This window comes from Diorhabda sublineata, chromosome X (assembly GCF_026230105.1).
Source record: "Diorhabda sublineata isolate icDioSubl1.1 chromosome X, icDioSubl1.1, whole genome shotgun sequence".
Taxonomy (NCBI): Eukaryota; Metazoa; Arthropoda; class Insecta; order Coleoptera; family Chrysomelidae; genus Diorhabda; species Diorhabda sublineata.
This window is the reverse complement of record NC_079485.1, coordinates 13,160,110-13,186,807: the sequence shown is the minus strand read 5'-3', so window position 1 is coordinate 13,186,807 and position 26,698 is coordinate 13,160,110. Positions and strand designations below refer to the sequence as shown.

Here is a 26,698-nt window from a genome sequence, read left to right as displayed (position 1 = left end):
TTTATTATTAAAAGCATCCGAGTAGGAACTTTTTTTCTACAAACTAAAACGTAGTCGTATTTATCTTTTGACTTCCTCTTGTAGATACAAAACCTGTATCGTGGCACATTGACACCAAAATACCGTTTCTTCACATTATATTGCCTGAGTAGATGCAAACAAAAGGTAAAGTTATTACTTACTTTCTTACTTTTCATTCTCCCCCCTTAACACCCTATTATACAGAGTGCTTCAAACTTGATCTGAAATTTTTTTATTCAGTTAATAAACATTCGTTCATGTTATAAACGAAAAGAAAAAAAAATGACGGAGGAATAGTTTTTAAAAGGAGATGAAAAATGTAATGGAGATAATACGAGAGATGTGATTGGAAACAACAACGGAAAATTCACACAATAAAAACAGGAAGACGTGAAATTTGAGGGAAAATATTCCATTTAGAAATGTTTCAGATTATTTTGAAGACACCCTGTATTTGGTAGAAAACAATGCATGTTTCATAGAGAAATATATTTCTACACAATTGACTTTATATATACTCAAACTAAAACTAAAAATCTATCATTATTTATATATTTATTATCATTATTATTTTCATTCTAATGTTGACAGTATCCTAGTTATGGAAAAAAAGAAAAATCGTTAAGCATGATAACCTTAGTCCATGAAATTCCAAAGACTGCTTTTCCTTTTATTCTAAATAGCAAAAAAAAGTATTAGGGCAAACGTCAATAATTAAATTTAAAAAAAAATGATTTCCATTCTTGTATTTCTATTTTTTCTACATTTCAATTATTAAAAATTGTACATAGTCGTGCAAGATCGTTTTGACAACAGTCCTTTTAAATGTTTTGCGTCTTTCTCGGCCAAAATATGCAGGGTCTAAAAATAATGAAAAAAAATTCCTCATATGACCACTCGTTTCAGAGTTATAGGCCTTCAAAGTTACGAAATCAGAACTTACCTAAGTATATTTTCTACACTACTATCCGAGGGCCAGGGGCGGATCATGCCCAATGGTTAACAGTCGGTTACAAGAACAATCTGTGCAATCTAAATAGAGCGAAAATTAATTTTTCAATCGATTTTTTAACAAAAGTTACTCTTTGTTTAACTCGATAAAATTTATGATTTAGGAGATATGTAGAGTTTAAGATTGCTGTAAATTTCAAGGAAACTGTTTGCCATAAAGAGACATTCCAAAAAAAATTATCATAAATTGTTATTATTTATTGGAAATACGTTTTATCCATTGGGCATAAGCCGCCCCTGGTCTTCAAATAGTAGTCTAGAATTATGTATCCCATCTAACATACTAGGTGGACATACGTAATTAAATATAGTTTCGCAATTTTAAATGCCTATAACTCAGAAACGAGTCATCGTATGAGAACTTTTTTTTCATGTTACAGCTTTATTTTCACGTCATCTACAACAACGTTTTGCATCTAGTCTCGGAATACCCTGTATACGTACCAGATGAGCAACTGAGAACGGCGTTCTCCATATCTCAGGAACGGATTGTATTAGTGATTCAGGGAGAAAAAAATTATAACAAAAGTGACCACGACAAGCACCTAGGAATTAATTTCAAAATTCTAGGTCAACCAATAGAAGGCGTATTTGAAAATATGAAATTAAAAAGGAAAATTTTTCCAAAATTTATTGAATTAAGTGACATTTTATACAGTGCTTTTCAGATAAAAGTATCCACCTTTAATAACTTTTGTAATATTGGTATTTAGAAAAAATCCAAAAACACGTCAATTTATGTTGAAAGGGGCAAGCATTATGGCTTATTTAAACTTACTGGAAAAGCCACCCCCTCACCCCTAGCAGCATCCTTTATTTTTTTAAATTACTTTTCATATTTTTTATGTAAAATTTGGATACTCCTCTTTGAGCTGATTTCAAAAATGTATAATACTTGTAGGTTAAAGTGGTTAGTTTATGAGATAAACAATTTTTCTTTTAAGAGCACAAATTTTACTTATTATTTACTTTCACCTTATTTGCCTGTACTAAAATGGGTTGTACAACAGTTCAAACTCTTTAATCTTTTTAACTGTGCTATTTATTATGAAGTTACAATAAGTGTTCAAAATGAGTACCATTCACTTCCATACAATGGTATAATCTATTTTGAAATGCCTCTCTGACATTGCTTAATACGGCTGGATTTAATTGTCGACATTCATTTTCTATCCTCTCTCGTAAATCATCCAGAGATTCTGGTTGGGTAGCATAAACTTTTGTTTTTAAATACCCCCATAAAAAGAAGTCTAGGGGTGTTAAATCCGGTGACCTAGGTGGCCACTCCATCATCTGCCCCCTTCTACCTATCCAACGAGCGGGAATGTTTCGTTTAAAAATTGTCGGACAGGCATAGCATAGTGTGGGGGAGCTCCGTCTTGTTGAAATACCAGTAAATCTTCGGAAAGGTTATCATCATTTTCTATTATTGTTGTAATACGTGGGTCAACCCCTTCCCTGAGTAACTCAAGATATGATTCACCATTTAAATTTCCGTTGATGAAGAAAGGTCCGACAATGTGGTCACCTAGAATACCACACCAAACGTTTAACTTTTGGGGATGTTGTGTATGGAATTCACGCATAATATGTGGATCACTTTCAGCCCAATATCTACAATTATGCCTACTTACTAAGCCATTTAATGACCATGAGCATTCATCAGAAAAGCAAATATTGTTTAACAATTGTGGATTGTTATTGATAATTTGCGTCATTGATTCGCAAAACTCTAGACAACGATCAAAATCATCTTCAATCAACTCGTGCACCAACTTAACTTTGTATGGGTGGTACTTGAATTTATGTAGAACTCGGAAAACTGTAGAAGATGAAACACCGATCGCTCTACTTATTGTTGACAACGATTATTTACGAGTCCCTCTCGCTTATGCACTTTATTGCAAACAGACCCTGTTGTGGTAAATTTCTCCATCAGTTGAATTACATACTTATGAGTTGCATGTCTTCCGTCATGTAATTCGTTAAATATTCTAGCAGCAGCTCTTGCACAATTATTATTTTGGTAGTATAAACCTACAATTTCAATTCTTTCTTGCAAAGAGTAAACCATTTCAGAGAAACAAAATAAATAATGTATCAAATTACACTATCAATAGTGACTACAAATTCTAGTTGACAATGTCAAACTTTAATAAAAAGTAGAGTTTTTTGTTGTTTGGATTTTTTAAGTAGAATAAATAGCACAGTTAAATAGATTAAAGAGTTTGAACTGTTGTACAACCCATTTTAGTACAGGCAAATAAGGTGAAAGTAAATAATAAGTAAAATTTGTGCTCTTAAAAGAAAAATTGTTTATCTCATAAACTAACCACTTTAACCTACAAGTATTATACATTTTTGAAATCAGCTCAAAGAGGAGTATCCAAATTTTACATAAAAAATATGAAAAGTAATTTAAAAAAATAAAGGGGATGCTGCTAGGGGTGAGGGGGTGGCTTTTCCAGTAAGTTTAAATAAGCCATAATGCTTGCCCCTTCCAACATAAATTGACGTGTTTTTGGATTTTTTCTAAATACCAGTATTACAAAAGTTATTAAAGGTGGATACTTTTATCTGAAAAGCACTGTATACTATAATCGTTTTGGTTATCAAATTTTGCGCAATTTTCATCTTACAAGTTTCAGTCTATTTCTTCAAATAAGTGATAGGGGAGAGTTGGAACTTTAATAACAAAGTTTAATAACAAAAATGCCTGTAAGTCCTGTTCTGCTTATCCGATTTTTATAAACTTGATGTTTTTTAAAAGAGATTTTGTCCACCAATATGAAATATATTAATTAAAACCCAAACATTAAATAATAATTAATGTAAACAAAAAAGATAGTTAATCGAGAAAGATATTTAGACTTTTTAAGAAACGAAATGCCACTTTTTTTAGAAGACATTCTTCGTGACTTGGATTAAACACACCCTGATAGGTGGATAGGAGGCGGACGCTTATTTATTTGGCCACCCATATCTCCAGACTTAACTTGCTTAGATTTTTATTTGGGGGGCCAAATAAAAGATGATATGATTGATATAATACGACCCACTATACGAAGTATTTCTATGGCATAAATTGAAGCTTCTGTCCTAACCACACGTCAACTACTGATTTCATAATGATAAGGTTTTGAACAGTTTCAGTTACTGCAGATAAGACAATTTGAGAACTTTCCATCCAGAATAACGTTTTGGACGTAATAGACGTTTAAAGAAAAATTCTCCCCGTTCAAATTTCGATATCTCTATTTTTAATTCTCAAACACTATATCTAAAATATATGAAACAACGTCCTTTAGTGTTGCTAGATTGCTTGTAATTTATATATTTTGTATTGTTGGGCAAGAGCTCTTTCAAATTGAACCTAATTTATAAAAATTGGTTATGCAGAACTGGACTCAAAATGGAAATGCACAAATGGTAAAAATACAACTTTTAACTCGGCCGTTTTGAGTTTATTTGTGCCTTTCTGACAATATCTTGTCAAAAAATCAAGATATACAACTTTAACATACTATAGAAAATTTTAAGTTTATTAATTTTTTTTGATCCCGTGGTCCAGATATCAATTTATTCAAACTATAGCTTTAGTTTTCATGATTAATTGTTCAGATGTCGTCCTCAGTTACTCAATTTCTTGTCATATAAGTTAAATAAGCTTTTATTCAGAGTAAATCATTGAATAAATAATTGAAATGATCAGATAAGTTGACGCAATATCGTAAACATTCTCGCTAACGAACTCAACAGGTTGGACTTTAATTGTTTTGTTTCCTCCCTGTATACAACAAAAAACGGAGTCGGTGAGGACCGCATCTGAACAATTATGTTCCCGACAAGTCAAGTTAAGGGCTGAGGGTTTGAGAGAAAATTAACTACAAACTACAAACTGAATATCCAACATCATGTTTTTTGCACAGAATCACTTCTCAATGGAAAATCAGCGACAATAATTAAAAGTTTTTTTCTTTAAAATATTATTTCATATTTACACAAAATGAATCGAATTTTGAGAAAGTAACTTCTAAACGTATACTATTAATTTAGATACTGGGTGGACAAACACATTTCCTTAGACTACCCCGTATATCTATATAGTCCGATCAAATTTGACTCGGACGTTAAACTAAATAAAACCAGTAACATTTTTTTTAAATTACGGCTACTGAATAGTCAAAAATGTTGGTAAGGTGTTTTGGGGAGTAATCTTAACCTAAACGCAAGTATTTGAATAGCACATAATACAGGTAAAAGTTAAAAGTGACACCTCGAAAAATTAGATTGGTATCCATGCGGGAGGTCTCGTGGATCACGTGACGGGCTAACATTCGTAATTTCATGGAAGATGGAGCTTAGCAGCACTACACGTTTGTGTGCTGGAGTAACTTAATGTTCATTTTGGAGAATGGAAAGGCAGACGAGGATTCGTTGAGTGACCTGCACGTTCATATGATCTGACACCCTGTGATTTCTTCTACGTTTCGGCAACAGAACCACGTACCCTTATCGACCACCGTTTTGCAGGAGGAATTTGAAACTCTTCGTGGATAGCTAGACACACTTCGCCTTTTTATAAAAATGCCTTCAATTCAACATACCCAAACCATCATCGAACCTCCTCAGTTTTCAGCCGTCAAACTTTGGCTCATCACTTCATAAAACTTCCTCCTAGTCTTCATGTGTCCAATTTTCATGCTCTTTAGCCCATGAAGAGGTTTCTATGCTGCCACCTTTGCCAAAAGGCCAATTTCTTTCAATCTCCTGTAGAAGTACTCAAAGGCAGATCACTAGATTCATTGATCCGAGCTGCTATCTTTACACCAGTGAGTTGTCGATCACGTTTACAGTTTTTCGAGGCTGGTGGCAATAGTACCATTCTTTTTACCTAGACCATGAAGACTTGCTATTAATGCACGAGTCTCAACCGATTGATTATTGGTTTTACCAATTTTAAAACGTACAAAATACACACACGCTCTTGCATCTCTTGGGGACTAAACTACAATCATAAACATCGAAGACTTGCGGTCGTATAAAGTGAAAAAATGAATAGTTTATTGGGTGGGCAAAAACTATTAACCGGTAGTTTAGGTTGTGAGGTCGAGAAAAACTTACATCATGCGAATCGCTCTCTATTAACGGCAATAACAACAAAAAACTTAAAAAACGTTATATCAGCATCCGAGAGGTAGCAAAGGCTCTCAACATCTCTCTCTTGGCATATTTTGGTTATTGTTTTGGGTACGAAGCATGCAAATGTTAGAATCGTACTAAAACTCCCAAATCTTTTGCTGAAACAAGATCGAGTAGAGATCGATTAACAACTTAGCTGGTCGTGAAGGTTACGTTCATCGATTACAGAAAGCAATTCACCATAAATTCATTATAGGAGGTCAATCGGTCAATAAGGAATAGCACTAGGTCATTTTGGGGCATCTATGTGAAGCAATTAATCGTAAACGAATGGATTTGAAAGCAGACAATTCATAGATATTTCACTACGATATGAAAGCAGACAATTCATAGATATTTCACTACGATAATGCGCTGACCCATTCCAACTTGTTTAAGACTGATATTTTGGTAAAACTTGAAACCAGGGAGTGATTCGTCAATTTGGGTTCTCTGTGATGTTTTTCTTGTTGGGAAACTCAAAAAACTTCAGGGAATGCGCCATTGAAGTCATATGTGCATGGCAAATTAGATTAAACTTCACCATGCTTGTATTGGAGGAAGCTTTTATATTTTTGGTCAGTATAGGTCAAATTTGAACACAAGTCTGATCCGCGTTTCGATAACCAATTTATGATCTTCAGTGACTGAAGGTAAATGTAAAACGACTAAAGGTAAAGTTGACCTCTGGTCTGCGAAAGTGGTTTTATTGGCCCGTGATCATCTTGTTTTTATACAAACGATTGGGAGGTGTTTACTTTTAAATACCTTTGAATCAATAGTTGATCAATGAGTTAACTGGTAGATTTGGTATCGGATGTTCTTGGAACTCACTCATTCGCTACGATAATTTTCTGTTTTGTTCAATTGGCACTACAGCTTGATGTAAACCTCAGCCTTCTCTTTAGACAATTCGGGTATGTTCTTCACCATCCTCTCACATTCATCGTTTGTAAGTCTTCGTGAACTTGATCTGATAAAAGATCTTTCCCTTTTTCTACTGTTGTATACTTTGGCTTTCATGATTCTTTTAGGTTTCTGCTTAACCTCCATTAGTTGAACGTGACCAAACCATCTCAAACTCGAGGATTTAATGATTCGTAAGATGTTTTCATTGCCTGGTTTTTCTCTATTACTTCGGATTGTACACTCTTCTGATAATTCTTCTCTCAAATATTCTCAATCTTTCTTGGTTTTTTGTGTAGTAGAAATCAACAGAAATCAGCTTAGAGGGGTTGATACAACGATGTCTTCTTGCAAGCTACTAGAATGTGGAGTCCTCTAAGGGTTGCAGACGATACTAGTTTCTCTTGGAGCAGCCCTGATCTCTCGGCACTTCATAGGACCATGTCCAGTGACCTAATCATCATTAAATCATGGTGCGATTCTAATTGAATCTGTAAAATTCTTACGGCTTGTTGTGGATAATTCCTTGACATGGGAGTTACATATCTAAAAAATTAAATTCTTTCTGTTTTGCGCTGAGTTTCCAGAGAACTGAACTTATCCATCTCCTTAACAGTTTATTATGCCCTTCTTGAGTCGCAACTTCCCTTTTTGGGTACGTGTGGTGCGACTCAATTTGAGCGAATCTTCAAACTACAAAAGAGAGACTAAACAGTAGGGTTCACTGCAGGGACACGCTTCTCCAATTTCAGAAAGGTCTTTACACGGTTATCCACTTGGGAACGCGGAACACGACCTTCGATCTGCCTACTCCACGTTCAGAATATATCAAAGGCTCAATACTTTACAATGCAAAAAAAGTGCACAATCATTTGCCAATTGAAATCAAATCTATAATATATTTTTTCGAATTTCTTGATAATTTGAGGGCATATTTACTGGAAAGTACCTACTCTGTAAACTCATTCACTGTCATCAGTCTATTAGAGTCCTCTAGCTTTTGAACTTAGTATTCTTTCGTGTATAGCAATGTAGAGATATTTAAATCTATTCGCACCATCTATTGTTGGATCTTTCACTCTCCTACAATCTCGTACTGTTTGGGGCATCTGCTTCTGGATATAACATGTTCCATTAGGGATCTTTTATACAACCCCTTGCTGATATTGGTAATAGCGACGTTTTAACTTTTTTATACAGAAAAATGAGGTCATCCTGCACTGGAATACATGACATTGAGATATTTTGCACGTAACCAAGATTGGAATATCGTGTCGTTTTGATCTGTAGACAGGTTTTTACGTGTTTTTTCTTAGGAGGTTACTTTAATACTGAGTGTTAACAGTTCACTGTAGTTTCGATAAATTTCCGCGGGTTTAAGGTTATCTTTCACCAATCCAGTACATCCAGTGTACTAAATTTTTGTGTTTATTCCGGTTTATATTTCTGTACCACCCTCGTAAATATGTTGGTAAATATTTTGGCTTTTTCATTCGACCCTCCGGGTATATCATACCGTCGGTTTAGCTTACAGTGACAGCTTAATGACTAAATTTCCATTTAACGATCGTTTTAATTGACAAACTCGAGCACAAAAGCACGCAATTCGAATTCACGACCTCTTGACACATGTCATTGAAAACTGGTTCGAGTTATCGCGTAGATACATCGAGGAAACGATAATTATGGAAATCGAAATAATTCAGAAAATAATGTTGCTGAAAATGTGGTTCAATTTATGAGCAAAAACATTAATAACGGGATACAGAACAATCAGATATTAGAGCAAAATCGATTTCAAACACATACAATGTGTTATACCCAAAATGAAGACAAGAATTTTTTAATGTCTTAGTTAGTTAGGATAGTTATGCTTATGCTTCTGGACAAACTTATGTAGTAACTATTAGCGGTTTATAAATAGAAGAATTAGTTGGAATAATTCATAAGACGATCTGATATTCTACTTTTCTATTATTTAAGAGATAGATACTACTTGTGGTCTATTATTATCTTTTTTGAGTTTACGATGCCCTATAAACAGAATCAAAACATTTATTAAATGCAAGACACTGTATATTATTATTGAAAAATGTCGAGAAAATTGTGATACAAACATTTTCCATTCACAAATTAACAATCTGCCAGATGAAAGCTCTTTTAATCCCAAGGGAAAACAAATAAAGAGTAAACAGTGATTTATGAGTCTCTGAATAATGCAGGAGATATTTTCCGCATGCAGAATTACATTTCAAGCTGATAGATTTCACCTGTTTTCGTTGTTTGTTTCCTATACAATTTCCAGATATTTTGAAACAAATAATACCTGCTATACAGGGTGCCTCCGATTGTATCTATACAGGGTGCTCCAAGACGAGTTAAAACTATCTGTATATAGCAAAATATTTATAGTAAAATCATGAAAGTTTCTACGTTTGAGTTTTTGGATACTTTTTAACTAAAATATTTTCAAAGATGGACTGTAACTTTGTTATTTTAAATGGGACACTCTGTATATTAATACATTTTTGAAATCTACGTAAAATTTTAGTATACTTCTGTCTGAAAATTCCTTCCGAAAAATGCATATTTTTTTTTTAAATTTTACCGTTGCAGACCCTTATAAATTATTTTTTTACAAAGATATCCTTAAAGAAATGAATATGATATCTATTCGGTAGCTTTTAGCAAGATCAGACGTATTTGAATCTATGTTGTTGTTGTTGTTTTTATTTTATACAGGGTATGTATAAAAAGTGTTCAAAGTTTTACATAAATATCAAATTTATTTTTTTAAATAGAACCACCCGGTTTTTTTAATTTTAATGCATTCAGGGGTAAAAAATAAGGCAAATTCATGTATATATGTATAAACTATAAGTATAATGCTTCCCCTTACTCACTGTGCAAGGTAGAAAAAGAGGGATTATCTGAGAACTAAGAAAGTATTTGCAGGAGCCACCAACGGTCTAGTTCTTGGACCAGAGCTCTGCAACATTTTCTATGACATTATTTTCAGACTAGAGCATCATTGGGAGGTACGAAGAAAAAATTTAAGATAAGCTAACCAACGCCATGCATATTCTGAGAGGATAGCTCGTTAAACCAAGGACTATCACTAGTGGGAGAAAAGACCAGGAAACAGAAAGCAAAGTTTGACAATGAAAATCGAAGAGCTTTCCATCGAATCCATGAAATATTTAGAAGTCACATTAGATTCGAAAATGGGTTTTGGAGAACATATGAGAAAATAAGCAGTCAAAGCATGAACAATCGCTAAGCTAGGGGTCCGATTTCCATTAAAAGGAGACTGTTGATGTCAGTCACAAATTCAATACTTCTAAACGTCACGGAGATGTGGTCCACCGTAAAAGAGTTCCGGTTCTACCGGAAGTCGACTGTAACTTTGTTATTTTAAATGGGACACCCTGTATATGAAATGAAAAGATTTGTGAGCTCCACAATATTTAAGATTTCGTATTCATAAAACCTGTTAGACTGGTCAGGGTGTCAGGACGGTCAAAATACCACCAGCCGGAAGGGAGTTTTACAAACAATCGACGTGGTCTCAATCTAAAGCCATCGAGTTTTCAAATGCCTCCAACCGCTTGCAAGTCTGCCTGGAAAACCATTTGAAATGACTAAGTTTCTAATTTTTCGAGAAAAAAGAAAGATCTGACAACAATGTAAATACCACCATAATACAGGACGTATCGCTAGACCCTCCTTTATATAGTGATTGATAGTGATAGTTATTATGGAATAAAAAAATTTATCGTTGATTAAGCTTCTTCTTATTGCGAGTGAAAAGGCCCCATTCGATTAATTTTCCACAGGCCTCGAAAGTTTTTGTGTGCAAAGATTCATTCGATAATTTTTGTGCAGAACTTTCAACAATTTTATGTCGAGCTTTTTAATAGAGGATCGTAGTTATTCTATAAAAACATTACTTATAGTTCCAGTAGCGGTTCAAGAAAATTTTATATATATGTGGTTGTGTACGAAATCTAAAATCCTTTCTCCTTAAGCCGAACCTCTTTGAAATTCCGCGTTAGCATTACACAGAACGGCGTGATTTAATTTTGTTTTGTTAATTCATTGTTCTTTGATCTCTTCAGCTGTTGCGTCACGTGATTAGGTCATCGACCTAACTGTCCCGCTTCTTCGTCCGTAAAATTGTTCCTGCGTAATCAGCTATGGCGTCCTGGTTCTCTTTTTTCATCATCATAATCCCTTCGAGTGATTTTTCAGTTTGCATTGTAAGCTCCAATTCTTTTATATGAAGAATGTATCTTCTGCGTTATCCGTGGATTCTCTACTAGCATGACAAGTGAGATTCTCTACTCTTCCTTATTTGAACAGTTAAGATCGTGTTGGGTCAAATAATCGTTCACCTCCCCATGATTTCTCTCTATCTAGCATTCGATACATAGAACGAGACACGGAGTCCATCTACCTCGTTGATCCGTATCATACCTCTGCTGCCATTGGTCCATGGTCACGACTCTTTTTTTGTTCGCTTTGTCGATGATTTCATTGAACTTTTCCTCGTCGTGTATCTCTTGCGTTCAAGTGCTAGGACATCTACTAACCCTAAGAGGGTTTCAGCGTTGCAATCTGGCTACTGACATCAACAGTCTCCTTTTAATGGCAATCGGACCCCTAGCTTAGCGATTGTTCATGCTTTGACTGCTTATTTTCTCATATGTTCTCCAAAACTCATTTTCGAATCTAATGTGACTTCTAAATATTTCATGGATTCGATGGAAAGCTCTTCGATTTTCATTGTCAAACTTTGCTTTCTGTTTCCTGGTCTTTTCTCCCACTGGTGATAGTCCTTGGTTTAACGAGCTATCCTCTCAGAATATGCATGGCGTTGGTTAGCTTATCTTAAATTTTTTCTTCGTACCTTCCAATGATGCTCTAGTCTGACAATAATGTCATAGAATATGTTCCAGAGTTCTGGTCCAAGTGGTGGCTCCTGCAAATACTTTCTTAGTTCTCAGATAATCCCTTGTTTTCTAAAGCAGCTGTCTGCTGCTTAGGTAATTCTCTACCTTGCACAGTGAGTAAGGGGAAGCATAATACTTATAGTTTCAGAAACTTTTATATTATAAATATATAAATATAGTAAAACTGTGGAAACTTGTGGTTTTATTTGTTAGTAAACATTTTGGAAGCAAATTTCAACGTATTAGAGTTGATTTTACTACACCATTAGTTTTTTAATAGTAAAAACTGTTTACCTACTAAAATATTCTAGAATAACCGTTATATAACCTCAAACAAACATATATCGCTATGTTTTTAAGGAATTATCCAATTCTAATTTGTCTACAACCGGTTTTGTGGGAATAGAACTCGTGTAAATGTAAACCCATTTACACAAATTCTATTTCTGATCCGTAGAAATTGATGTTAAATCGGAAAGTCAACTCATGAAATTTATTCCTAAGTACCCTACAGAGACTTTCTAGCTTGCAGTATTGTGACATGTTTATCAAACTTTTATTTTTCATCAACGTCGCATCATAATTTACAAGCAATTTAATAAATGGAATGAGCAATAATTTGATCTGATACGATCTCCAAAAGCTGATTCCGTTAGTTTTTATTGTTGTGCTTTGGTGGAAAAGAACCGGTCTCTCATTGATTACCAAGATCGATACTTTTCCATCAAAACAAAATATAATAATGATAAAGTTTCGAGAAGTAAGTTTATCGAGATCGTTGCTAGACTTATGCTTTGTAATATATTCAAAATTATCTATTACATTTTCAAAATAATCGATAATCATTATCTCGCAGTCTCCATGGTAATCCTAAGAAGTTTCTTGGCTATTTTCATTTCAATCTGATGTTTTTGTGAATCTAACTGTATGATTTCTAACCACGTTATTATTTTTCAAACCTCCAGTATGTTATTAGTAATACCGATCAAATAAAACGTTTATTTCAATATTTCATGGACGCATTTCTGCCTTTTAAGATGAATTGGCTTAATCGGAATATTCTGGGGAAATTATAGTCATAAACTTGTCGAATATGAATTATAAAACCCGGAGGATTACAGAGAAGTCGTTTCGTTAATCCAGGGCTACTGAAATTATGTAAAATATTGAATCATTTTTATTTGAAAAAAAAAGGTAAAAATATTGAAAATTTGTCAAGCGTTCAAAATTGTTAGGCTGGTGATCAGATACGTCGCACTTGAACCTTTTCAAAAGTTTTTTTTATCTTATTGGCAGTACAAGACCTAGTGTATTATCATAGATGTTGGATAGATATGAAGGTGACTCAAATATAAAGCGGAATTTTGGTATAAAAAATCTCATTATCAAATTGTAGAGCCGAACTTTTGCCACATCTTTCGGATGCCTTCTTTGGCTTATCACGTAACCATTCGCGCACGAAGACGCATTGCTTTAGAATCCCAGTCTACCAACAACCTCTTCCAATAGACCAAATAAATATTAATCACATAGCGATAAATCGGAACTATAAGTGGGTGTACTGGTGTTTTCCAACTCAATTCATCATTCAACATCGTACTGCGGATTGGGATATCACGTCTTTTTGATCTGTAGGCAGATTTAGCCATGTTCTTTAGGGGGTTACTATGATACGGAGCCTTTAAAATTTGTTGTTTAGTGAGAAAATCAACTGTAAACACTGTGTGAATTTCTGCTCAAAATTCAGAAGTCTTGGCATCCATCTGTCTGAAATTTTGCAGTATTTACCTAATACTTCTAATTTTGATGTCCAGTTCTTCACTCATACCTTGTACAGTACTGCATCGAACTTCCTAAATGAGTTTTTCTACAGCGCTGACACTTGTTCTGCACACGTGGCAAGCTTTTCACTTTCAGCATTCATCTCCGAATTTATTGAGTAATTTCCATTGTTTTGGATAAAAAAAAAGAATAATGATGCGTTGCGCGGCGTCCTTTTCACGAAAAAGGGAGGTTATGTGATTTACGATTCGTGATAGACTAGTCTAACATCTAGTGTTGGTTTACGGCAGTAAATTTTCGCACGTTCAATTGAAATTTCCTTCATGGTGATGTATACAAATAAAAATCATGGTGTGATGCACGTTAAACTGATTTTCCCATATATATTAATTCAAAAATGAATTAATCTCGGGCAAAATTTTATGTGATCCTTACTAACTTCCAATCAAATATTGGATAAAAAATAGATATAATTTGAAAATTATCTTGATACTACATTCGTTTTTATTACAGAAAATTTACAGGGTCTGGAAAACCAAATTTCACGTTCCAAAATTTGGGTATTGAGTTACGAGATACCCCATAGATTTAACTTTATTAATTTGATTAATAACCGCATTCATAGTCCGTTGTTCTGCCACTGGTAAGCTTCAACAACAACAATCAACAAGTTAATTTCTAAATAACCTTCAAGTTTAAAACTCTGTATATGAATCGTTTGTAACAATGTGAGTGACTTAATTTGATTATAATCATGGATAATTTGATTTTAATCGAGGATCCTGGATTAATTAATGAAGTGAGTCTGTGATAATTTTATTAGTTTTTTTTTGAGATCATTATTTAGTCTTTAATACTCCACATGCTACGAATATATCGATAATATGGTTATTTTTTCACCTCACGACCAATATGTTCCAGTAATTGTAACTTTTTGGGTTTTTGTAGATCCAAAATTTTTTCATCACCTAGTTTTTATATTCTTGAATGATCCCCCTATAAAAAACGTAGCATAGAACGGTAAATCAAAATACTAAATTGAACTTTTATTGTGTCTTATTCTTAAAATATTTTTTTACATAAAAAGTGTTTTTGTTAAGTCCTGATCATATCGTACCACTTTCTATTGTTCAATCCCTATAGAAACTATGCAAAAATATACAAAGTAACGTCTTATTACATAACGAGTCCTATCACCCAACTGTGGTCATTGGTACTGGACAAAATCCTGGTCTAGTGCCATCTACAAACAGTAAAATTGAAGCCAGGAAATCTGAAGAGCGAAGAAAGCTAGAAATCAGTGACAAATCGATGGACCAAATGCATAGATTGTTAGGCAAAGATACCTCATTCGAATGGTAAGTAACGACAACCAATCATGGGTCAATAAAAACCTTCCGCAAGCTCAAAATGTATCTCTATGGTAGAAGCTATTTCAAGGAGCTGGACTAGGTGTTTCTGAACCATACCTCTAAGAACATCACGCACCATTTTTCAGGTAGAAATGTAAGCAATACATAAAAGTTTATTCTCTTAGATAGCCAAGGCCTTGAAGGATCTGAAAGCTATTTAGTGCCCTATAACAGTAGTTAACAAAAACAAAGTAACCATAATGTGATTACCAAGCCACTAGGGTATAACAGGAAATGAGGACGGAAACAACATTGCAGGTCTTCAACGACTCCATACCTAATGAACGAATTGCTGAAATCTTACTGTAAAAACACTCCAAATCTAATACAAGCCAACAGATTCATTGCCACATCAGCTAAGAGCTTCTCTTGATGACCAGATACGACATTGAACTGGTGGTTGATTTTCTGACAGGTTTTGCGAGCAAGCCATGGAAACAGCAGACACTGCGAATTTCTTGGGGAGGAGATAAGGTATTTTGGAAGCAGAATTATAAGATGAATATCTTCTAGGTGCCCCCTAATGTATATTTTCTTTATTCTTCTATAAGAGACGAAATTTAGGGAATGATACGTTTTTAAATTACTCTAAAGAGCATGGTGGAAAGAAGAATGTTTACTGTAAATGTTATTATTATGATTTTTTTTTCAGACGTTCTGCGTGGTGTCGAAAAGGTTTAGAAAAAACTACATCCACCGATTCACAGCTACCAGTTCTTTCTTCTATTTTAGTCCGTTCAATCCGGTCAGAAAAACATGTATATATTTGTGCACCAATCAATACTTCGATTATTTGGTTATGGCAACCATTTTGCTCAACTGCGTCTTCCTCGCCATGGCCGAAACGATTGAAGAAGCCGAGTAAGTCTCTAATAACTATAACATCGTAAGAACCTTTATAAGATCGAAGACTTTAGTTGAATCAATAAATTATTAGAGACTTTTCTATATTTGTCATTTGAAACGACCCCTTATATAATGAAGATAAATTTTGAATTTTTCTTAAAACCAAACGTGTTAATTGAGTGATTGATTAAAAGCATTTTTTTCTCTTTTCAGGTATATTTTTTTAGCGATTTATACCCTCGAAATGATAATAAAAACGGTTGCGAAAGGTTTTATATTGAACAAATATACATATCTAAGGAATCCTTGGAATTGGTTGGATTTCGTTGTCATCACCAGCGGTTACGCTACCATCGGTATGGAGGTGGGCAATCTGGCTGGTCTGAGAACATTCCGAGTGTTGAGGGCATTGAAAACTATATCGATATTACCAGGTTAGATTTCAAATATCAAATTATTTATACAGTTTTTCTCTATTTTTTGTTAGTAAGATCATTAAAAATGTTAACAATTGGAACCAAAGATCTTAATGAAAGTTTCCAGGAATAATAAACGCTTAGTCAAAAAGTATCTAAAAAACAATATCAAAAAAGTACGTAAGATGTCAAATTTTAATCATTAAAAGTGTCTGAAAATTATAAAATGTTTTATTACTAAAAAATTGCCTTCAGTTAGAAAAAAAAATTCAATGTGGTGCTTAGGAAAACAACAGTTAGTTACAGATTATTTTCACCTATAAAATGGTTAAAAGACATTATTTCAAGCAAAGAAAATTTCAATAATGTACTACATTTAAAGTAAAGAAGATATACCAGGATAGTCCCAGAAGTACCTGGCTTGACCTAGAGATGGCGGTATTTGCTTAGAAAATACCACAATATAGCATATCACTTCACACCCGAAACGAAAGAACAATCATAATAATGCAAGACCTGCAGGCGTTGGTTTTTTGGAGTTTGCGTGGGATAATTTTCGTCGATTATCTTGATAAAGAAAAAACTATCAACGGCCAATATTATGCAACATTTCAGCCAAGAAATGAAGCAAAAATTTGGTCCATAAGAAAATGGTGTTTCATCAAGATTATACACCAGCTCATGCACCCTATTCGTTAGATTTGGCCTCCTCGGATTATTTTCTGTTTCCAGACTTGAAAAAATGTCTCGGTGGTCAAAGATTTTCCAACAATGAATATATGTCAATAGTTAATGGCTAGCTTGACATTTATTATTATAAAAAGGGTAACAAACTTGATTGATAATCGCTGAAAAAAGTGTATTTTCTCAAAATTTTTTGTGTTTCCTTTATTAGACCACGTACTTCTTGGACTATCCTCGTATTTCTATAACACTCAGAAATAATCATTTTTTTCTCAATTATTTGCTGATATTACTTATTAACCCATAAATGCCCAGAACTATGAAAATAATTACAGGATGACTCAAGAAACGTTTGAAACAATTTTGAATTGTAGTTTATGATGTTGGGTATTGGGCAGTTATGGAAATGGAGAAATAATAATGTTATTTTTATGTAAAACAACGTTAGAGTGGTTTTCTTCTCACACATGGAGCATCTTCTTCCAATGCTACAGTAAACAAAAGCTCTTTCAAGTTCAGAAATTTTTGGTTAGTTCAATTCAAAAAAATTCAGCAAATTCAAGCACTTACGCCCTTTCTTTGTTTTTTCGTCGTTCGTTCATGCACAGCCCTTATTTTCAGCATCTGCTCAGGAGGGTTATGTATATACCTACTAGAAGAATTTGAGAATCATCTATATCCAAATTTTCGACTTTCTTAAACAGTTGAGCAGTTAACAGGTCAGCCAAAAAAAACACACAGTACATTCTACTTAACACGGAAGCTACTAAGCAATAAAAGTTTGAAGACATTATTTCTTCTTATATTTACGTTTTTTTAGATGGACGCATTTAGATTTTCTTTACTCAATATTTATAAACTTGTTTTCTTCGTGTAAACAATAAAATAAAAAATTTTCAGCCTCTTGAAATACGCCGCCGTATGCTTCAGCCTGTTGATAAATCCACCAATAGTTTTGTTCAAAGTTTTTTTTTGTGATTCAATCTTGTTACACTAAAATTTAAAACCGTAATCAAAATTAATATCTGCAGCTGTTCCTTCGGCTAAATTTCCAAATATTTTCCATGTTCGGGTCACCATTCACAATTTATTTCTTAGAGTTTTTAGAATACTTGACTGAGAACACGCACAGGGTAGTTTTTTCTTCTTGTCTAGTGTTCGTGTCAGATATGAACTGCACACTGTATTAAATTATTTAATAACCGTCAATGCGCCATAAATACGGCACGAATTCAAACGGTAAGACTGCATTGTTTCAAAATTAATTTAATACATAGTCGGCCACTGGGAATATAAAGTTTAATCTTCTGAAAATTACTTAGTAAAGTTTAATTGCTTTTCGTTAGGGATAAATGTCGTGCAAACTACAAGAAACGACTTCTGTGTAGTTAAATAAGATAGTTAAACATTTTTCTCCGGATTAACTCCCTTATTTTTTCAAAATACGTATTACCTTTTTCTTTTAATGAAACTTTCTAATAGCCTCTTCTTAAGACACTGAGTTTGAGCTTTTTTGGTGGGCCACCTAGTAGTGTTTGATTCCTGGTTTTTTGTACAAACTCCATAAAACAAAAAAATTTCTTCCCTGTGGCTCAACTCATACAAAAAAAAGGAAAACGGTTTGCAACAGCTACACAGCTACTGTCGGATTGTTTTAGACCGAAATCATGGAGAAAGTCGTTACCTCAAGTCCTAGAATCATCAGCGTCCATCAATACGGCGTCTACGTCGGTGCAACCAAGGATCTCTTGATCTATATCATCAACGTATAAGGAATCTTGAGCAAATGCTCTGGATAGATCTCTTGGAAGGATCCAATATGCTAATCTTCTAAATAAATTGAGATCATACTGTTTGTCGCCCTTATTTATAGATTGATTTAGTACCTATTTCAAAGATCGGTCTTCATTTCAAAAGGGATCCAAGTTAACGATTGTTTTCCCCAGAGACTCATCAACGATTCACTTGACAAAGCTACCAACTCGATTTACAGCTTCGTCCACACCAATATCATCGTTTACTGCCAGATTTGATTTAACATAAAATATCACCATCATCGTAAATTCCTGGCCTAGTCATATTGAACACTGTCTGACGCGCGTTTCGATAACCAAGTTATCGTCTTCAGAGACTGAAGGTTAACTCGAAGGTAAAGTTGAGTTCAGTCTCTGAAGACTTGGATATCGAAACGCGCGTCAGACAATGTGTTGGTGTAGTGGTTGTTGTATACAGTATGATTATGACCAACGGTTCCAGAAATTCTTAACTGGCTGAAATAGCTAAGGCAGCTTCACAAAAACTTGGAGCTGTCTTGAAGACCAAAACGCTGCATACTTCACAACATTTAATTAATTATAAGGCCCAGACTCGTTCATCTTTGGAGTATTCCTTACATATCTGGAGCTTCAAGCTTAACCTTAGGATTCTCGACTCAATAGAGAGCAATTCGACTTATAGATGAAGAGTTGGTATTTTCGAAGTTCAGTTATTTAATAATGATACGAGGGCGGCTCAGATATAAACCAAACAAACGCTCAGACACATTTATTTATAATAATATTTAGAAAAATGTACAATTTGTCTCCTCTTCGGAACCTTGATCTCTGTATCAACTTCCTCCGAGGTCTTCTTTCAACGGTTATGGTCCAAACATATAGTAATCGCATAGTGATAAATCCGGACCATAGGAGGGATGTTCTAGTATCTCCTGCCCCAGTTCTGATATTGTCTCGAGCGTGTATGACTGCGGTGTGGGGGCGCGTATTAACCTGCAGAGGAATCGCATTTCACGCTGGAATGCTCCTACGTATCGAACGATAAGCAGGTTTTACATGTGTTTTCAGAGGGTTAGAGTAGTGCTTGCTTTCAAGGGTGTAATAGAGCACCCACACTTTGTCTATAGTGAAGATTTGGAATCGTTCTCCCCTAAGCCTAGTATCGAAGCGACGATAAACCTTTAACTGCATTAATGTTTGTTCCAAGATCAACAATTATGGAACCTATAGCGCCGTTTCTCGGGTCTACAATGCCAATACTAATGCCGAGTTAAGCCGAAATCATCTTACGCCTCTTCAGAAAGGCGAATGTTGTCTGGTGTGATGCTGGCTGGAGTTCGACGATCTTGCAGCTCATGTCATCTTTAAGCTCTTTGGCACAGCAGATCTACTAAGGAACTCAATACCGAATTGATTTCGTGGAATCATTTCGAATAATTTCCATGTTTTTAAGCCCTTCCCGCACCAAAGAACGAATGATAATACGATGTGCAACGGCAGTCGGAACTTGACGTTAACTCATGGTCGTTGCACGTATCTTCAAAACGTATAATATTGCTTAAATCGGTCACCTCATATTTCACAACGAATTTTATGAATAAACTATTGATCAATAATTGTTTTTTCTTTGTCATGTCAAATTTTAATTTTCCTTCCAGGCTTGAAAACCATCATCAACGCCCTCTTACATTCCTTCAAACAGTTAGCCGAGGTTATGACCCTCACAATCTTCTGTCTGATGGTTTTCGCGCTGTTCGCCTTGCAAGTATACAAAGGGGAACTGAGAAACAAATGCGTGCTCAAAATGGACGATCACAACGCTTCCTACGAGGTCTGGTATAAGTAAGTCATTAACTTTTATCATTTTTCGTGATACATAACGATTAAAAACAATACGATCGATTTTGATTATTATATTTTGAAGTAATTGCTACATATTTTTTGATTTTATTATTTTGGTGCACAATTTTGGTCTTATCTCTAACAAGTTCGACCAATAATCGTCTTCTATTTGGTTCCATTCGTTTTTCAGGATATTTCAAAGATGTGCCTTTGTGCTTTCTGACTTCACTATCCAATTTGTCCCACAATAATTCAATTGGGTTGAGGTTGGGGGACTGTGACGGCCAAATCATTCTCCATTTCCATTGCTTTCAAATATTATTTACACAACTTCGAGGAATGGGATCGTTGTCCCGCTGGAAGATAATTTTTTACCGATAAGGCGCTGGATAGATTCATATTTTTTGTAGCCTTCTTTCTTCAAAAGCCTTTCAGTTTTTACTAAGTCTTCAATCGCCCCTCCCCCAAAAATCTCAAATTTTGACTCATCACTCCATAAAACTCTCTTCCACTCTTCATGCGTCTTAATTTTATTTTGACGACTTAAAAGATGTTTCTTCACCGCCATCCTTCCAAAAAAACAAAAAGATTTATTGATCTAAGCTGCTATCTTTGGACCGGCGAGTCATCGATCACGTTTACTTATCTTCAGCGGTTGGGGTTTTTCGAGATCGTCCTCTATCTATCGCTAAAGCTTCTGGTGGATGTATTTTTTCACGTTTTTTCACGTTGTAGTCGATTACTTTTACCTAGACTACGAAAACTTGCAATTATAGCAGGAGTTTGAACCGATTTTTCCTTGGTTTCACCCATTTCAAAACTTACAAGTCGGGACTTACGAGAAAAAAAAAACACTTCGTATACGAACTAGACATCAAGATGTCTTGGTCCAACAAGGATAAATCACAGGGTCAGGAGGACTAAACTACAATCATAAACACCAAAGAAATAATTCATAGCTAATGAATAATAAATTAATTAACCGGTGATTGCAAGTTTTAACTTATCCAACTAAACATGCGCTTATATAAAGTTAACAAATAAAGGACACTATTATTTTTGGTTTGGTATCTTCTTTTGATGACATGAAAGAGAAATTTAATTAATGGATTACAGGGTAGGCAAAAACTTTTGATCGGTATATATTTTATTTTTTTTTTGTTTTATTTAAAAATTCTTGTCTACAAAATGTTAACAATATTTTGACATAAAATCATTTCTCTCTCTTTCCGATATACGCAGTGATAGATTTTTTTATTTTAAACTTTCTGCGTGGAATTTTTGTAGTTTATTGCCTTACGGTTCGAACACGATTGAACTTGTTTTGCTTATTCTATAAAGTATCGTCAAACCAAAAGTGTAAACATGAAGAATTTGCTAGTCAGTTTTGTAAGATGTGATGTTAATAAAACAATTTTCTGTTCCGTATATTTGCCGTAGAAAAATTTTGTGAATGTTATGTTGTAGCTGGACTTCGGACCCTTCGAATTGGTTACGACGTAACTCAACAGGAGAGCCGTATCTGTGCGGGAACGTCACCGGCTCCCGACATTGTCCACCGACTCACACCTGCCTCTGCACCGGCGGAAATCCCAACCACGGTTACACCAGCTTCGACAATTTCCTGTGGTCGATGCTAACAACGTTCCAGCTCATCACTCTCGATTATTGGGAAAACGTATATAACATGGTTAGTATTATCGTTTATTTCGACGCCGTTCATGATTAATACAATATTTTGAACTACAGTTCTTGACTTCTAAAAAAAATAAAGATAAATACGAAATAAATATTTACAGCCCTCTAAACGTTAACATTTTTTAATAACTTTCTAGTTATCTTTAATATAAAATATCTTCAGCTAATAAACAATAGATGGCGATACATTCCAATATATTATGGCGGATGAAGGATCTGATTTGACAGTAACATTTTTTTTTATTTTTTATAGAAAATTTATAACCTCAACTTTATACATAAGTTTTATTTTTATAAGATAGTTGCTTGGAAAGTTTCGAAAATGTCAGCACTTATTAGCGTAAGTTGAAAGATTTCCTTTACAATTTCATCCATTTTGGACGCTTAGTTTCTGTTTGAAAATCTTATAAGTGAGTCATAGTGAAGATTTGTTCCATATAAGGATTTTTTTAAAGCGTTTGCTCGCTTTAGACCGAAAGTGTATTGGAATAAACATTTCCCAGGCCTTATTGTCGCTATTTAAAGAAAATAAAGATTTTCTGGAAGATGGTGTTGTGGTTGTTTAATATGACTACTGGCAGTTTTCGGTCTCGTAAAAAATGGATTACGTAGAAAACTTTTCAGAAAACTCTCGTATAATTTTGATAATTTTTCGTTGAGAATTTCAGCTTTCCTAGCACTTTAAAATATGCCTTTTTAAGTACTGTTCATTATGCAAAAAAGCACAAAGAGCGCGAACCCTTCACCAGATCGTAACCTCGATTCATTCAACATACAAAAGCGTGTTTATCACTAAGCGGTTTTTAATTAGATGCATCATTAAACCCTGTGTAAAAAGTGGCGAAATTGTAGGGAGTTCCACCAAATATCCAGGATATATTCAATTGATGATATTAAGTGGCTCGAAAAATACCCAGAATTGAAAAACAGGAACGAATCACATGCATTTAATCAATTAATTATAATAAGTGAATGGTACAGGACGTGATGGCAAACAAGCTCAAAATTGTCCACCTTCGAGCGAATTTTTGAGCAAAATTAAAGACACATCACTCAATAAGTTGTGTCACTAACTAAGAAAAACAAAACTTTTTGTCAAAAATCGATTTTATTCATCAATGGAATCCCCTTCAATCATTCCAACGTAACTTCTCGATGCCGCGTTTGGAGGAGGATTTATCTTTTCACACCAACGAGCATTTTTTTTAAATCATTAGTCACTGGGTCAGATCTGGACTATACTTTAAGTTTGACCATCGTTGCCATCGACTTGTGAATCGGTGAATTGTCTTGTTGAAACTTCGACATATAAGGCCGTTTTTCCTTGATTTTTGCATTCAAACGACCTAACAACTCAATGTAATATTCCCTATTGATTGTCTCTCCATTTTGGAGTTAGTTGATGAACAATATCTCATGAGCATCTCGAAAAACTGAAGCCATAACCTTCCCAGCTGATTGTTGTGCCTTTGGAAGCTTCAGACGTGATTCACCGGCTGCAGTCTACTCAGATGATGATCGTTTTGATTGAGGAGTGAAGTGATGGATCCATGTTTCATCTATTGTCACATATAGAGGCAAAAAATCGACTGTGAGTAAACACACTGCCTTCTGATGTTTCTTGATAACCAATTTGTGGACTTTTTTTTGTTTTCGCCATTACCATCATCGGTGTCTGAACGACCACGTTTAATTTCAGCAAACCCTTAGCAAATGGTTCTTTCCGATGGAGCAGAGTGCGAATAACACTTTTAAAACCATTGCTTAGCTTGTACACTCTTTTTTTCCATCAAGAAGGAATGATAAATTAACACACGAAATTGATTCAAAAATAACAAAAGTAGCTTCACCTAAATGGCTTCCACTTTTTTTTGACTTATCAAAACATCATGATATTTCACACATAGTTTTTTTAATGTTGGTACTTCGTAAACGTCATAAGGATTTGACAATGACAGCTCCGTCTTTGTGCCAGCCACACGATTTATTGAGTGAAAATTCAAACATAGTTTGTTGAAAGTTGGTACCTCGTAAACGTCATATGGATTTGACAATGACAGCTCCTTCTGTGTGTCAGTCACACGATTAATTCAACGATGTAATATGTGAAGCTTTTAATCGACTTAAATATTCCTACTACAAACTGTTGATTAATTTTTTTCAGGTGCTGTCAGCGTGTGGTCCAATCAGCGTTTCGTTTTTCACGGTAGTAGTTTTTTTCGGATCGTTCTATCTTATTAATCTAATGTTGGCTGTGGTAGCTCTTAGTTACGAAGAAGAAGCAGAAATTACTCAAGAGGTAGCTATAGTACTATATATATATATATATATATATATATATATATATATATATATATATACCGATATTTTTCATTTTATTATTATTATTATTATTACAATAAGGTACGGGTAAGGACCTTAAGATCCATAAGCCCTGAAATATACTATATATATTACAAAAATTAAAGTAATTGAAGTACCTGGTTAGAAATTTAAAAATTACAAGGGAAAAGAAAGATTTAACTAGAAAATAGAAAAGCGTCCAGTCTATTCTTAAAAATATTGACAGACAGTGTCGTTGCAATATCCTCAAGTAGAGGATTCCATGTTGAAAAAACACGATTACACAAAAAATGTTGCCTTGTCCGACAAGTGCATCTTTCTTTTTTCAATTTCCATCTGTGTCCTCGAAGCCGATTATCAGTGTCCACATTAAATATGTTTTTTAAGTTACCATAATTGAAATTTAAAATGCGCTAGGTGATTATCATATCGCCAGGAAGATGACGTTGTTCAAAGATCGGTAAATCCATTATATTTAGTCTTTCTGTATAACTAGGTCTTGTACGCCCGAGAGATAATCTGGTTGATCGACGCTGAACCTTTTCGAGAAGATCTTTTTCCCGCACTAGTTCCAGACACCACATAGATCCACAATGCTCCATAATTGGGCGAATATAAGTTTTATATCCGTAGTAATTGTAACACCGAGATCGTTATAGGAATTCACTTCATTTAAGGCTTGACCGTTTAAGAAGTATGTATGTCTCGGATTGTTTTTGCCTAAGTAAAGAGCTACACACTTATCTGCACTGAGAGGCAACATCCAGTCTGAGCACCGCTTAGAGATCGAATCCAAGTCCTCTGGAAGATTTATATGAAGAGATGAATCAGCGAATATTTCCGAATCGTCGGCATAGAAAACTTTGTTGCATTGAGAATATGAAATTGGAGGTCACTTGCGTATATTATAAATAAGAGAGGACCCAGTACCGACTTTCTATTTGTTAAGATTGAGTCCATCCACTCCAGTAGATCACCTCGTATGCCAATATGTTCCAATTTATACAGTAATTTCGGTTTTGGCACTCGATCGAACGCTTTTGCAAAATCTAGGTAAATGATGTCCGTCAGGATTTTCTTGTCTAAAGATTTTGTCCATTCATAAACACACCAAAGTAGATTCGTCATTGTTGAACATCCTTTTACAAATCCCTGTTGTTGTTCAGGTATTATTTTGTCGATCAAAACAAATTTACTGACATATTCTGAAACTATAGATTCCATAACCTTACAGATGATTGGTGTGAGGCTAATGGGGCGATAGTTCTTGGAGTCAAGTTTATTGCCTTTCTTGAAAATTGGTGTTACTGAGGCTGTTTTCCAGATAGGAAGTAGTATGTGTGTATTAAATGACAAGGATATTATTATAGACAGAGGATGAGTGAGAGCATTACAACATCTTTTTAGAAATAGAGGAGAGTTTAAATCAAGACCGGGAGAAGAGTTGTTTTTTAATTTTTGAAGGTGACATTTGACAGTTTCAGGAGTAAAATGAAGTTGCTCTAAGGATGAAATTATTCTTGTGGGCAGAATCTCGGGTAAATTATTTTTGATATTTTCAGTAAAGAAAACCTTAGACAAAATGTCTGTCAAAACTTCGGCACTATCAGTGTCATTTTGACAAACCATGCCGTCATCTTTAACAATGATGATCGAATGTATTTATAGACTTTTTTAAATCTTTGGCAAAATTTTTGTGAATTTCAAAATCAGCTTGACTGACCGTGCGCTTGTACTTCCGCCACAATTTGCTTTTATATCTAATCAAGGAGATTATTTCACCATTGATCCATGGTTTTACTTTATTTATGTACACCACACCACTTTCT

General features: G+C 34.5%; 1 protein-coding gene across 3 annotated transcripts in view; it reads left to right on the top strand.

Annotated features, from left to right (window-relative positions):
• LOC130451816 (sodium channel protein 60E) overlaps nt 1–26,698 on the top strand; it is a 71,326-nt gene that overhangs the window by 23,391 nt on the left and 21,237 nt on the right. The window contains exons 1-6 of one of the 3 annotated variants that reach the window (XM_056791092.1): nt 14,116–15,211; nt 15,918–16,126; nt 16,325–16,545; nt 20,645–20,828; nt 22,296–22,518; nt 24,691–24,825. In XM_056791092.1, the coding sequence (XP_056647070.1) occupies nt 15,209–15,211; nt 15,918–16,126; nt 16,325–16,545; nt 20,645–20,828; nt 22,296–22,518; nt 24,691–24,825 (975 nt within the window). In that variant the 5' untranslated portion in view covers nt 14,116–15,208. Of the gene's footprint in view, nt 1–14,115; nt 15,212–15,917; nt 16,127–16,324; nt 16,546–20,644; nt 20,829–22,295; nt 22,519–24,690; nt 24,826–26,698 lie in introns of those variants that run through there. The other 2 variants (XM_056791091.1, XM_056791090.1) reach the window with 2 other exon arrangements.